The sequence below is a fragment of the Sinocyclocheilus grahami genome, unplaced genomic scaffold, assembly GCF_001515645.1.
Source record: "Sinocyclocheilus grahami isolate Dianchi unplaced genomic scaffold, SAMN03320097.WGS_v1.1 scaffold418.1, whole genome shotgun sequence".
Classification (NCBI taxonomy): domain Eukaryota; kingdom Metazoa; phylum Chordata; class Actinopteri; order Cypriniformes; family Cyprinidae; genus Sinocyclocheilus; species Sinocyclocheilus grahami.
In genome coordinates, this window is record NW_015505597.1 from 825,973 (window position 1) to 836,298 (window position 10,326).

The 10,326-nt window shown below is 45.1% G+C and overlaps 1 protein-coding gene across 1 annotated transcript in view; it reads left to right on the forward strand.

The window, feature by feature from the left end:
• The window catches only part of LOC107551200 (ectonucleoside triphosphate diphosphohydrolase 3-like), a 17,388-nt gene extending 10,190 nt beyond the window's left edge, over window positions 1–7,198 (forward strand). The window contains exon 8 of the mRNA XM_016232741.1: window positions 7,007–7,198. Coding sequence (XP_016088227.1) covers window positions 7,007–7,198 — 192 coding nt within the window. The remainder of the gene's footprint in view (window positions 1–7,006) is intronic.
• Window positions 7,199–10,326: the final 3,128 nt, after the last annotated feature.

Here is a 10,326-nt window from a genome sequence, read left to right on the forward strand (position 1 = left end):
TTAAAAGTGAACCAAGGCCGGGGCAGGGGGGCTCCAGGAGCCTATGGCGACATAGCCTGCCAATTTGGGCGATGCATCTGGCTATATAAGCGTGCACTTCGCCGAGGTTACGTTAGTAACCGAGTACGTTTCCTATCGATACTTCACTCGTACTGCGTCTGCTAAGATGCTTCAGTATAATAGTATAATCCCGCCGTGCTATGTTAGAGGAACGACCAATGCTTGAACTTGCCTTGAGCACCAAGGGCCCAAAGTAATTGCGGGGCCAAGAGCCTACAGAGAAGGCAAACGCCTGATTTAACACTGGTTTTACCAGATTAAGTCCATTTAAGCAGAAAGGACCCGAGCCTGTAAAGCTGGGAAATCCAGATTATAAAACCTGGTAAATGTGGACGGCGAGGCCCAGCCGGCCGCCGCAAAAATTTCTGCAATGGAAACTCTGCTAGACCATGGGGCATTGAAGGCCCAAAGAAGAGTACGCTAGCTTGATAGCGTCAATTATCCATTTGGAAAGTCTCTGCTTCGTGACCGGAGACCCTCTGGTGCGGTCACCAAAGCATACAAATAGCTGATCCGACAGCCTGAATGGGGCGGAACGCTCAGTGTATATTCTCAATGCCCTGACGGAGCAGAGTAGATTTAACTCTTGGTCCTGCCCGAAGGAGGAAGCGCCGAAAGAGCTATCACCTGTGCTCTGAACGGAGTTGAGAGCACTTTAGGTGCATAACCATGCCTTGGCTTCAGGACAACCTTGGAGTCGTTGGGCCCTCAGAGCCCTCAACACCGTGGGCAGGTCCCATGTAGGGACGGTGACAGGGTGAGGCGGTTTGAGCCTCCTAGACCCCTTCAAAAAGTGAAAAACTAGGTTGTTCCTGCCCACCGACTGGCCAGCTCTAGGTGCGTGTGAGGCTGCTATGGCTGCTACATAGACCTTGAGCGTGGAAGGGGAGCGACCCTTATCCAACAGCTCCTGCAGGAAGGACAATATCAGAGATATGCCGCAGGAAATTGGGTCTGTGCCGATTTGGTGCTCTAGCCTGAGATATTGTGTTTAGAAAGCTCTCTGGGAGGCCAGAGGTGCAGAGCCCACAGCTCGGGCTGGGGGTGCCATATTGTTCTGTTCGCCTGAGAGAGGAGGTCTCGTCTCAGGGGGATGGGCCACGGGGCTGCTAGCACGGCCATTGGTTTGTGCAGTGTATTATTAAAAATGAACCAATGGCTCGGCAGCGGAGCTGCACGAGCCTATGGCGACATAGCCTGCCAATTTGGGCGATGCATCTGGCTATATAAGCGTGCACTTCGCCGAGGTTACGTTAGTAACCGAGTACGTTTCCTATCGATACTTCACTCGTACTGCGTCTGCTAAGATGCTTTGGGGAACCATTATAATCCCGCCGTGCTATGTTAGAGGAACGACCAATGCTTGAACTTGCCTTGAGCACCAAGGGCCCAGAGGGACCAAGTAATTGCAGGGAAGCCCCACAGGAAGTGATAGGGCCAAACTCACAGAGGTCGGCCCGGCGCTAAGTAATCACTCCAAGAAAAATCGTACAGCCTCGGAACCCGGTGGGGGCCAAGAGCCTACAGAGAAGGCAAACGCCTGATTTAACACTGGTTTTACCAGATTAAGTCCATTTAAGCAGAAAGGACCCGAGCCTGTAAAGCTGGGAAATCCAGATTATAAAACCTGGTAAATGTGGACGGCGAGGCCCAGCCGGCCGCCGCAAAAATTTCTGCAATGGAAACTCTGCTAGACCATGGGGCATTGAAGGCCCAAAGAAGAGTACGCTAGCTTGATAGCGTCAATTATCCATTTGGAAAGTCTCTGCTTCGTGACCGGAGACCCTCTGGTGCGGTCACCAAAGCATACAAATAGCTGATCCGACAGCCTGAATGGGGCGGAACGCTCAGTGTATATTCTCAATGCCCTGACGGAGCAGAGTAGATTTAACTCTTGGTCCTGCCCGAAGGAGGAAGCGCCGAAAGAGCTATCACCTGTGCTCTGAACGGAGTTGAGAGCACTTTAGGTGCATAACCATGCCTTGGCTTCAGGACAACCTTGGAGTCGTTGGGCCCTCAGAGCCCTCAACACCGTGGGCAGGTCCCATGTAGGGACGGTGACAGGGTGAGGCGGTTTGAGCCTCCTAGACCCCTTCAAAAAGTGAAAAACTAGGTTGTTCCTGCCCACCGACTGGCCAGCTCTAGGTGCGTGTGAGGCTGCTATGGCTGCTACATAGACCTTGAGCGTGGAAGGGGAGCGACCCTTATCCAACAGCTCCTGCAGGAAGGACAATATCAGAGATATGCCGCAGGAAATTGGGTCTGTGCCGATTTGGTGCTCTAGCCTGAGATATTGTGTTTAGAAAGCTCTCTGGGAGGCCAGAGGTGCAGAGCCCACAGCTCGGGCTGGGGGTGCCATATTGTTCTGTTCGCCTGAGAGAGGAGGTCTCGTCTCAGGGGGATGGGCCACGGGGCTGCTAGAAGCAGCTGAGACAGCTCTGCAAACTAGTGTTGGGTCCTCCAGAGCGGGGCCACCAACAGAACCTTGTGTTTCCGCTCCTTGATTCGCCTGATTACCTGTGGGATCAGGGCGATCGGGGGAAAAGCGTAAAGGAGGAGGTTGGGCCAGTCATGGGCCAACGCATTCTTGTCCTTCGAAAAGTAAATTGGGCAGTGAGAGTTGTCTTCTGAGGCGAAGAGGTCGACCTCTACCTTGCTGAAGATCTCCCAGATTCTTTGAACCGTATGTGGGTGGAGCATCAACTCTTCTGAGGGGATGTTGCTCCGAGATAGCATGTCTACTCCTTGGTTCAACCTGCCCAGCACACCCGTGTTGGAAGCGTCTGTCGAGACCACTTTCCTTCTGCAGAACATTCCCTGGAGTAAGCCACGTTCCATCCACCGAGTCTTTCCAAGGGGCCAGAGCTGCTATGCATGCCCGGTCCACATTGACACTAAGGCGTCCGAGATGCCAGGTGTGGGACGGAACTCGTGGTTTCAGCCAGCACTGAAGGGGCCACATGCGAAGCAGGCCCAGCTGAAGTACCGGAGACGCGGAGGCCATGAGGCCCAGCATCTTCTGAAATGCCTTGAAAGGGCAAGGGGCACCAACTTTGAATGAGGCCACAAGCTGCTGAATAGCCAGTGCACGTTCTGGCGCAACTACTCGAGTCGAGAACTGTTACCAGGAACGAGATCCGTTGGCTGGGGGACAGTCCGCTCTTGACAAAATTGACCCTGAGTCCCAGGCATTCTAAGTGGCTGAGGAGGAAGGATCTGTGAAATAGTAGCTCATCCTCCGACTGGGCCAAGATGAGCCAGTCATCGAGGTAATTCAAATGTGGATTCCCATCTATCTCAGCGGGGAAAGAGCCACATCCATGCACTACGTAAAAGTGCGAGGAGCTAGGGACAGTCCAAAGGCAAGGACCATGTATTGATATGCCACTCCCTCGAAGGCGAATCTCAAGAATTGTCTGTGGTGGGGGGCTATCTGGATGTGAAAGTAGGCGTCTTTCAGATCCAGCGAAAAGTACGAGTCCCCTGGGCACACTTGCGAGAGGATCTGTTTCAATGTAATCATCCTGAACAGCCGTTTCATGAAGGCTTGGTTCAGGTGCCTAAGATCGAGGATGGGCCTTAGATTTCCATCCTTTTTGGGGACAAGGAAATAGCGGCCTTGGAAGCCTGACTCGCTTTGAGCAGGGGGAACCGTTTCTACGGCTCCTATCGCCAGCAAATTCATCACCTCGGGGCACAGGACGTGTGCGTCTTTGCTCTAAACCGAGGTGGGAACCACGCCGCTGAATCGCGGGGGTCTTCGAACGAACAGCATTCTCTTTTTATCCACCTAAAAATATCAAACCACTCATTAGAACAGGAGTATAGTGTAAACAGAAGTGTAAACACTCAGGCAGATCAAAAGTGCTGAGCGCATTCTCTCAGATCCGCTCGTGGCGGACGAGGGGAGGGGCGGGGACATGAGCTCTCGTAGTGAGAGCGATCTGTCTCAGCGAGCGAAGCCTCAGCGTGGCCCAGGCGAGAGGTTCATTCAAATACGAAGCTGTCAGCGATATTGAATCATTGGTGGTAGCGTTCTGCTCTGATCGTCATAGAAGGATTGCACCGTTCGACAACGGGAGACGCCGATCCTCACGTGTAAACACACTGGCGGATCAAAGAGCTGCATGGAGAGTGATGCACGTGGGGGCTTTTGCCGGCGTTAAATCACTCATGCCTGATCGCTCATCCCCGCGAGTTCGCCCTTTCTTCCTCTGAGTAACTGGGAGGAGAGAAACACAAGAGCGGGGGAGGCAGGGCACAGCGACGCACGCACAAATGCGAAGCTGCCGGCGTTCTGCTTTGATCTGTCTAGGAGGATTAAACCGCTCGGTGTAATGAGGGGCACTGATCCTCACGTGTAACACACACTGGCAGATCAAGCACGCATGATGTGTGCCAGCATGAAATTTCTCAAGCCTGATCACTCAACCCGCAAGCTCGCCGTTGCTTCCTCCGAGGTAACTGGGAGGAGAGAAACATGAGAGCAGGGAGGCGGGGTCGTCTTCGGTGAACGAACAGGGACAGACTGCTTTCATGGTAAAAGCAGCCCGTCTCTGTGAGCTCAGTCATAGCGACACACCCGTAAATTCGAAGCTGTCAGTGACAGCATTCTGCTTCGATCAGCCTAAGAAGATAGTGCCGCTCGATGTAACGAGGGGCGCTGATCTTCATGTGTAAGCGACATCCGTGTAATCGACACGCAGCGGGGAGAGTGAGCACGCATGCTCTGTGTCGGTGTGAGATTGCTCAGACCCGGTTTCTTAGCTCCCAGACTTCGCTGTTTCTCTATCCGAGGCTCGCTGAGAGAGGAGAAATGGGAGAGCGGGGCTGCCTCATTGAAGGCGGTCCAGGAGCGGAAAAGAGCGAGACTTATGCTCTGAGTGAGCATTCTGTCTCAGTGAGCGCACAGCTCACTGCCCTTCTGCGGCGGATCAAAGTGCAGCGGGGAGAGCGAGCACGCGGGTACAGTGCCGGCATGCGATCGCTCAGACCTGGTTGCTTAGTTCCTTGACTCCGCTGTTCCTTTCTCCGAGGATCGCTGAAAGAGCATAAACGGAGAGTGGAGCTGCCTTCAATGAAGGCCGTCCGCGAGTGGAGAAGAGCAGGACTCATTCTCTCAGCGAGAGCATTCTGTTTCAGTGAAGTGCAGTCTCTGCATAGGGGCTGCCCAGACAGGCGATGCACTCACTGCTCTTCTGCATCATGCAAGATTCTGTGTACGAGCCACACTCGCAGTGCGACATTTGCAACAACGTCGCTAGAAATTTTGGTCTTTTAGAACTTACCTCTTAGAAAGAAGCTCTTTTTGGTTCGCCGGATGGCGGCAGGGGATCAGCTTGGTCCACTGCTGCTGCGACGCTGAAGGTGGCAGTGAAGCGGCGAATCGGCCGAGCAGAGGGTCGCTGGTTCAGCTTGATTCGCTGCGAAGGTGATTCTACGGCGAGAGGCTTCGAGTCTCATAGGTCAGCGAAGAACTTAGTTGTCGCTGAAGGAGAAGAAATCTGAGGATCCTATGGCGAAGTACACACTTATATAGCCAGATGTCCCACCCAAATTGTGTCGCCATAGGCTTGTGCAGCTCCGCTTTCCCCAAAGCATCTTAGCAGACACAGTACAAGTGAAGTATCGATAGGGAACTCAGTACTGCTTTTAACCAGATATATATCAAAAGAGGAAAATATGTAATTTATATTATCAAGCTGCATTCAAAGCATTTTCATATGCCGACACACATCCAGTTGTTTTCTTTCTTTTTAGTTCTGACACATTAATACAGCTTCATGAACAAAGGAGAAGAGTAAACGTTTGTAGCATCAGATTATGCAATAGAAGCCTATTAAATGAATATTCCATGTTCAATACAAGTTAAGCTCTATCAACAGCATTTTAGTATAATGTTGATTACCACAAAAAATTAATTTAAAAAATCTGGTTTACAGTAAAGCATTTACAATGGAAGTGCATGGGCAGTTCCAAATTCTTATAGCCACAAAGTGAAATAATTGTTTACTAACCATTTCTGTGCAATATGAAATGTATAGATTACATACATATATACATATACAGTGGTGGCCAAAATTATTAGAACACCTGACAGATCTGAAAATATTTACCTTTTTTTTGGCCTTCAAAATATGATTTCATTTCATAATGTTCATGAAACATGCAGATGGTTGCTCTGAGCACAACAAAAATCAAATGAAGTGAGTCGCACTCTTTTTATCCTTTTGCAGCAATTACAACAGCACATCTCTCTGGCATAGTGTCTATATATATTTATAATAATATAATATATTTCCTGAGAACTTCAACACTAATGTTATCCCATGCCTTCTGGAACTGGGGCCAAAGGCTTTCTTTTGAATGTACAATAGATCTGTCCAGTTTATTTTCCAACTTGCCCCAAATTTGATGGGGTTGAGATCTGGACTTTGAGGGGGCCAGTCCATCATTTTCAATGGTCCAGCAGATTCCTTCCGTCGCAGGTCGTTTAGAAAATAGTTCGTTTTATGCAGGTATTTTAATGGCCAATTCAACAAAAACAACTGAAACCTCTTAAATATGCCGTGTTCTAATAATTTTGTATGTTTTGCACTGTATACATATTACAACATTGCAAACATTGCACATAAGTCACTAAAACTAAATTTAGTAAATTTACAAATAATTACAAAGAAATGGCAAGTCACACAAAAAAGATTATTTACAGTGTGTAATAAACCAAGAATAATCCTTCAAATGTCTTTTCACAGTAAATGCATTTCTTAGCACCTGATTTTTGAGGAACACACATCAAATCTAGTAGCCTATGTGCTGTATCAGTGCATGAATGTCAAATATCTACCAGTGATATTCTCTCCCCCTCCAGCAAAGCAGTTCTGTCTATCAGAACTCTGGTGTGAACTGGACCTCTCCATACTGTATGTCTCTTTGTGTTTCACAGGTAAATAAGACCAGTATAGCCTGGTCCCTAGGCTACATGCTTGCACTTTCCAACATGATCCCAGCCGAAGGGAAAATCATCAAGCTACCCATAAACAACGTCCTCTTCACTGGGCTCCTCCTGCTGTTCTCTGCTTTGACAATTATCACCCTCACGTACCTCGTCATTGCGCTGGTGCGCTTTTGTTATTGAGGTTTTTATACTGAGTTCTCGTCTGTAGGTCAAGTGTCCCACTTAGGGAGGTTTTGTAAACCAGGAGATATGCTGATGTGTCAATGCAGATGTACCTGCTAAAGAAAGATTTTAATTTTAGATCCTGAAGGTCTTGAAGGTCCAGCGGTGCTAAGGTTAAAAAGAAGACACCTGATGTGAACACCAAATGTGTTCAAAACCTGTATTCAATGTCATTCTATCCAAAAAAGGCAGTGTACAGGTCTTTCTAGTCCAGGAATGCAGTAGCAAAGTCTTGTACTGTGGATTTGAAAGAAAACACTGAAGACAAAGAAAATAATTTAGCATATTTACAGTAAAAATATCTTCTAGGTCATGACAATGTTTTGATTGTGTATTGTATCTAATGTTTGTCTCATTCAACTGCATCATCCCTTATGTATCGTACATGTGTATTTCTGCATGTGCTCTTCAGCACACGTTGTCTTTGGATGAAATATGTCATAGTACTAATAAATGTTATGATTGTTAATGGCAGTGCAGTGAGGACTGGTGATTATGTATTTCAACTGATGATCTAGGCATTTGGCATTTAATGCTATTAAAGTAAGTAAAATTAACTCTAAGGACACTTTTTATATAGACAAGTCAAGCCATCTTTATTTATATAGTGCTTTATACAACACAGATTGTGTCATAGCAGCTTTACAGTGTTAAACAGGAAAATAATGTTTCAACAATGCAATCAAAATTCAATTATGCTGTAAAGCAGCTCTATACATAGAACAATAGAAAACAGTCAATTTTCCAGTTAAAGTCAGTTCAGCATTGATTCATTAATGTCATCGTCCAGCTCAGTTCAGTTCTCTTCCAACAGTGTTTGTACAAAGGGAAAAGTCAACAGTGGAAAGGCACCCAAACTCCATTGGTGACAGAAATGGAGTGGGGGGGCTTAGGAGAAACCAGGCTCAGCCAAACAAACATATAATAAATATATTCTATATAGATCTGAAAAATCTATTCATTTTAAACATAAAAATCTAAATTCCTTTATTGGAGACTAGGAATGATTGTAATATGTTTTCTTTGGAGTAAGACAAAGGATGGCAAGTCAAAGAAACATTTTAAACAAATGTATATAGAGCATACCTATGTACATGCATTTGATTTTATTAGATGTAATTCAGCCACAATATTATTGAAAATGTAAAACAAGTATACAAGTATCCATAAAGGTTTTCAAATCCGAAGTGTTTTATTGTTTATTGAAATATTACAGAATTATTTAAAATTCAGTAAATGTGAGGCTATTTTGCAAATAAATAAATACAGTTGTTCACATATTCTGCATCTTCCTTCTTTGCCGATTTGGAGGTGTTGTTGGCTTTGATCTTTGTTTCTTGTTGTTGTTTTTTTCATTGAGGCTCCACTTGGTTTTCTTATTTTTCTTCTTCCAAACAAGATTCATTTGTGATATTATAAAGAGAGACTATATTGCTCAACATACTCGCCTGGTTCCCAATCATCTCCTATTTCTGTAACTCACCATTCTCCCAGAAGAGGACAGTATAGTCCTAAAATACATTCTCAAGGTGCATTAAATCATTTCTAGATGTACTCTTTATGGATAGTGAAACAAAATGTGAAAAAAAAAATTTGAATAATACAACTGGTATAACTCATTTTCTTTGTAAAATTTAAGTGAAACAGTGTTACAAAGCCCTACATGCCTTCCTCTGTTTCACCAAAGTAACGTATTGTTAGTACTCTGAAATGATCATTTATTTATATGGGATCTTCAAACAATGCTTTTTTTTAGATGACAGTGGAAGACATTTCACATTTCAAGTTCCCACAGAAATGTTTTCACAACATTAACTGTAGCTGTAACTTCTTTGATGGAAATTAGTTACCACCGTAAATGTAATTGTCTTCTGACTGAGGATATTGTTTACACAAAAATCAAATGAAGATCACATATAACATTTGTGCATCAGCAATACGCCGTAAACTCTAGAAGCGCCCAGCCCAGGACAATAAATCTCCTCAGAAGGTTTTTTTTTAAGTCTCTTCTCATGTTACACAGCACATTCCTCTCCAAACCTCCACTCTGCTTTCCCTTCTCAAGTCCACCGTCCTCCTGCAACGTGTTGCTAGAGATCAGAGCTTTGTTCTGAGACTTTGGAAACATTGCAATGGAAACTCAAGAATAAACCTAGGGAAAGTCACTAAACAATGTGACTTTGGATGCATCTCATGCATACACCGGTCCAGTTAAGATGAGAGTAACTTTAAGAAGGTTTACATGCAGGAATAATACTGTGTTTGCATGGATGAGGAGCGCAGGAATGAAGGTGATGTGGCGCTGATGCTGTGATTGAACAGCCGGAACACATTAGACTTCTATCAGTGGTGTTTATAATGGTAAGTGTCCAATTGAGAACTTTTCATTATTGTACTAGCTCAGAATGATTTATCTGTAATTACTTTTGCACATTGACTGCTTTCCTAGAGTTTATATATTGCACAGGTCATGTTTAGTGGTGAATTATTAAATACTGAATGAATATTGCTTGAGACAATTCACAAAACTTGATGAAAGTATTGCTATTAAAATTGATCTGAATTCAGTAAAAAAAAAAAAAAATCAAATAGCTCAAAAGATCAGAGCTTTGTTCTGAGACTTTGGAAACGTTGCAATGGAAACTCAAGAATAAACCTAGGGAAAGTCACTAAACAATGTGACTTTGGATGCATCTCATGCATACACCGGTCCAGTTAAGATGAGAGTAACTTTAAGAAGGTTTACATGCAGGAATAATACTGTGTTTGCATGGATGAGGAGCGCAGGAATGAAGGTGATGTGGCGCTGATGCTGTGATTGAACAGCCGGAACACATTAGACTTCTATCAGTGGTGTTTATAATGGTAAGTGTCCAATTGAGAACTTTTCATTATTGTACTAGCTCAGAATGATTTATCTGTAATTACTTTTGCACATGGACTGCTTTCCTAGAGTTTATATATTGCACAGGTCATGTTTAGTGGTGAATTATTAAATACTGAATGAATATTGCTTGAGACAATTCACAAAACTTGATGAAAGTATTGCTATTAAAATTGATCTGAATTCAGTAAAAAAAAAAAAA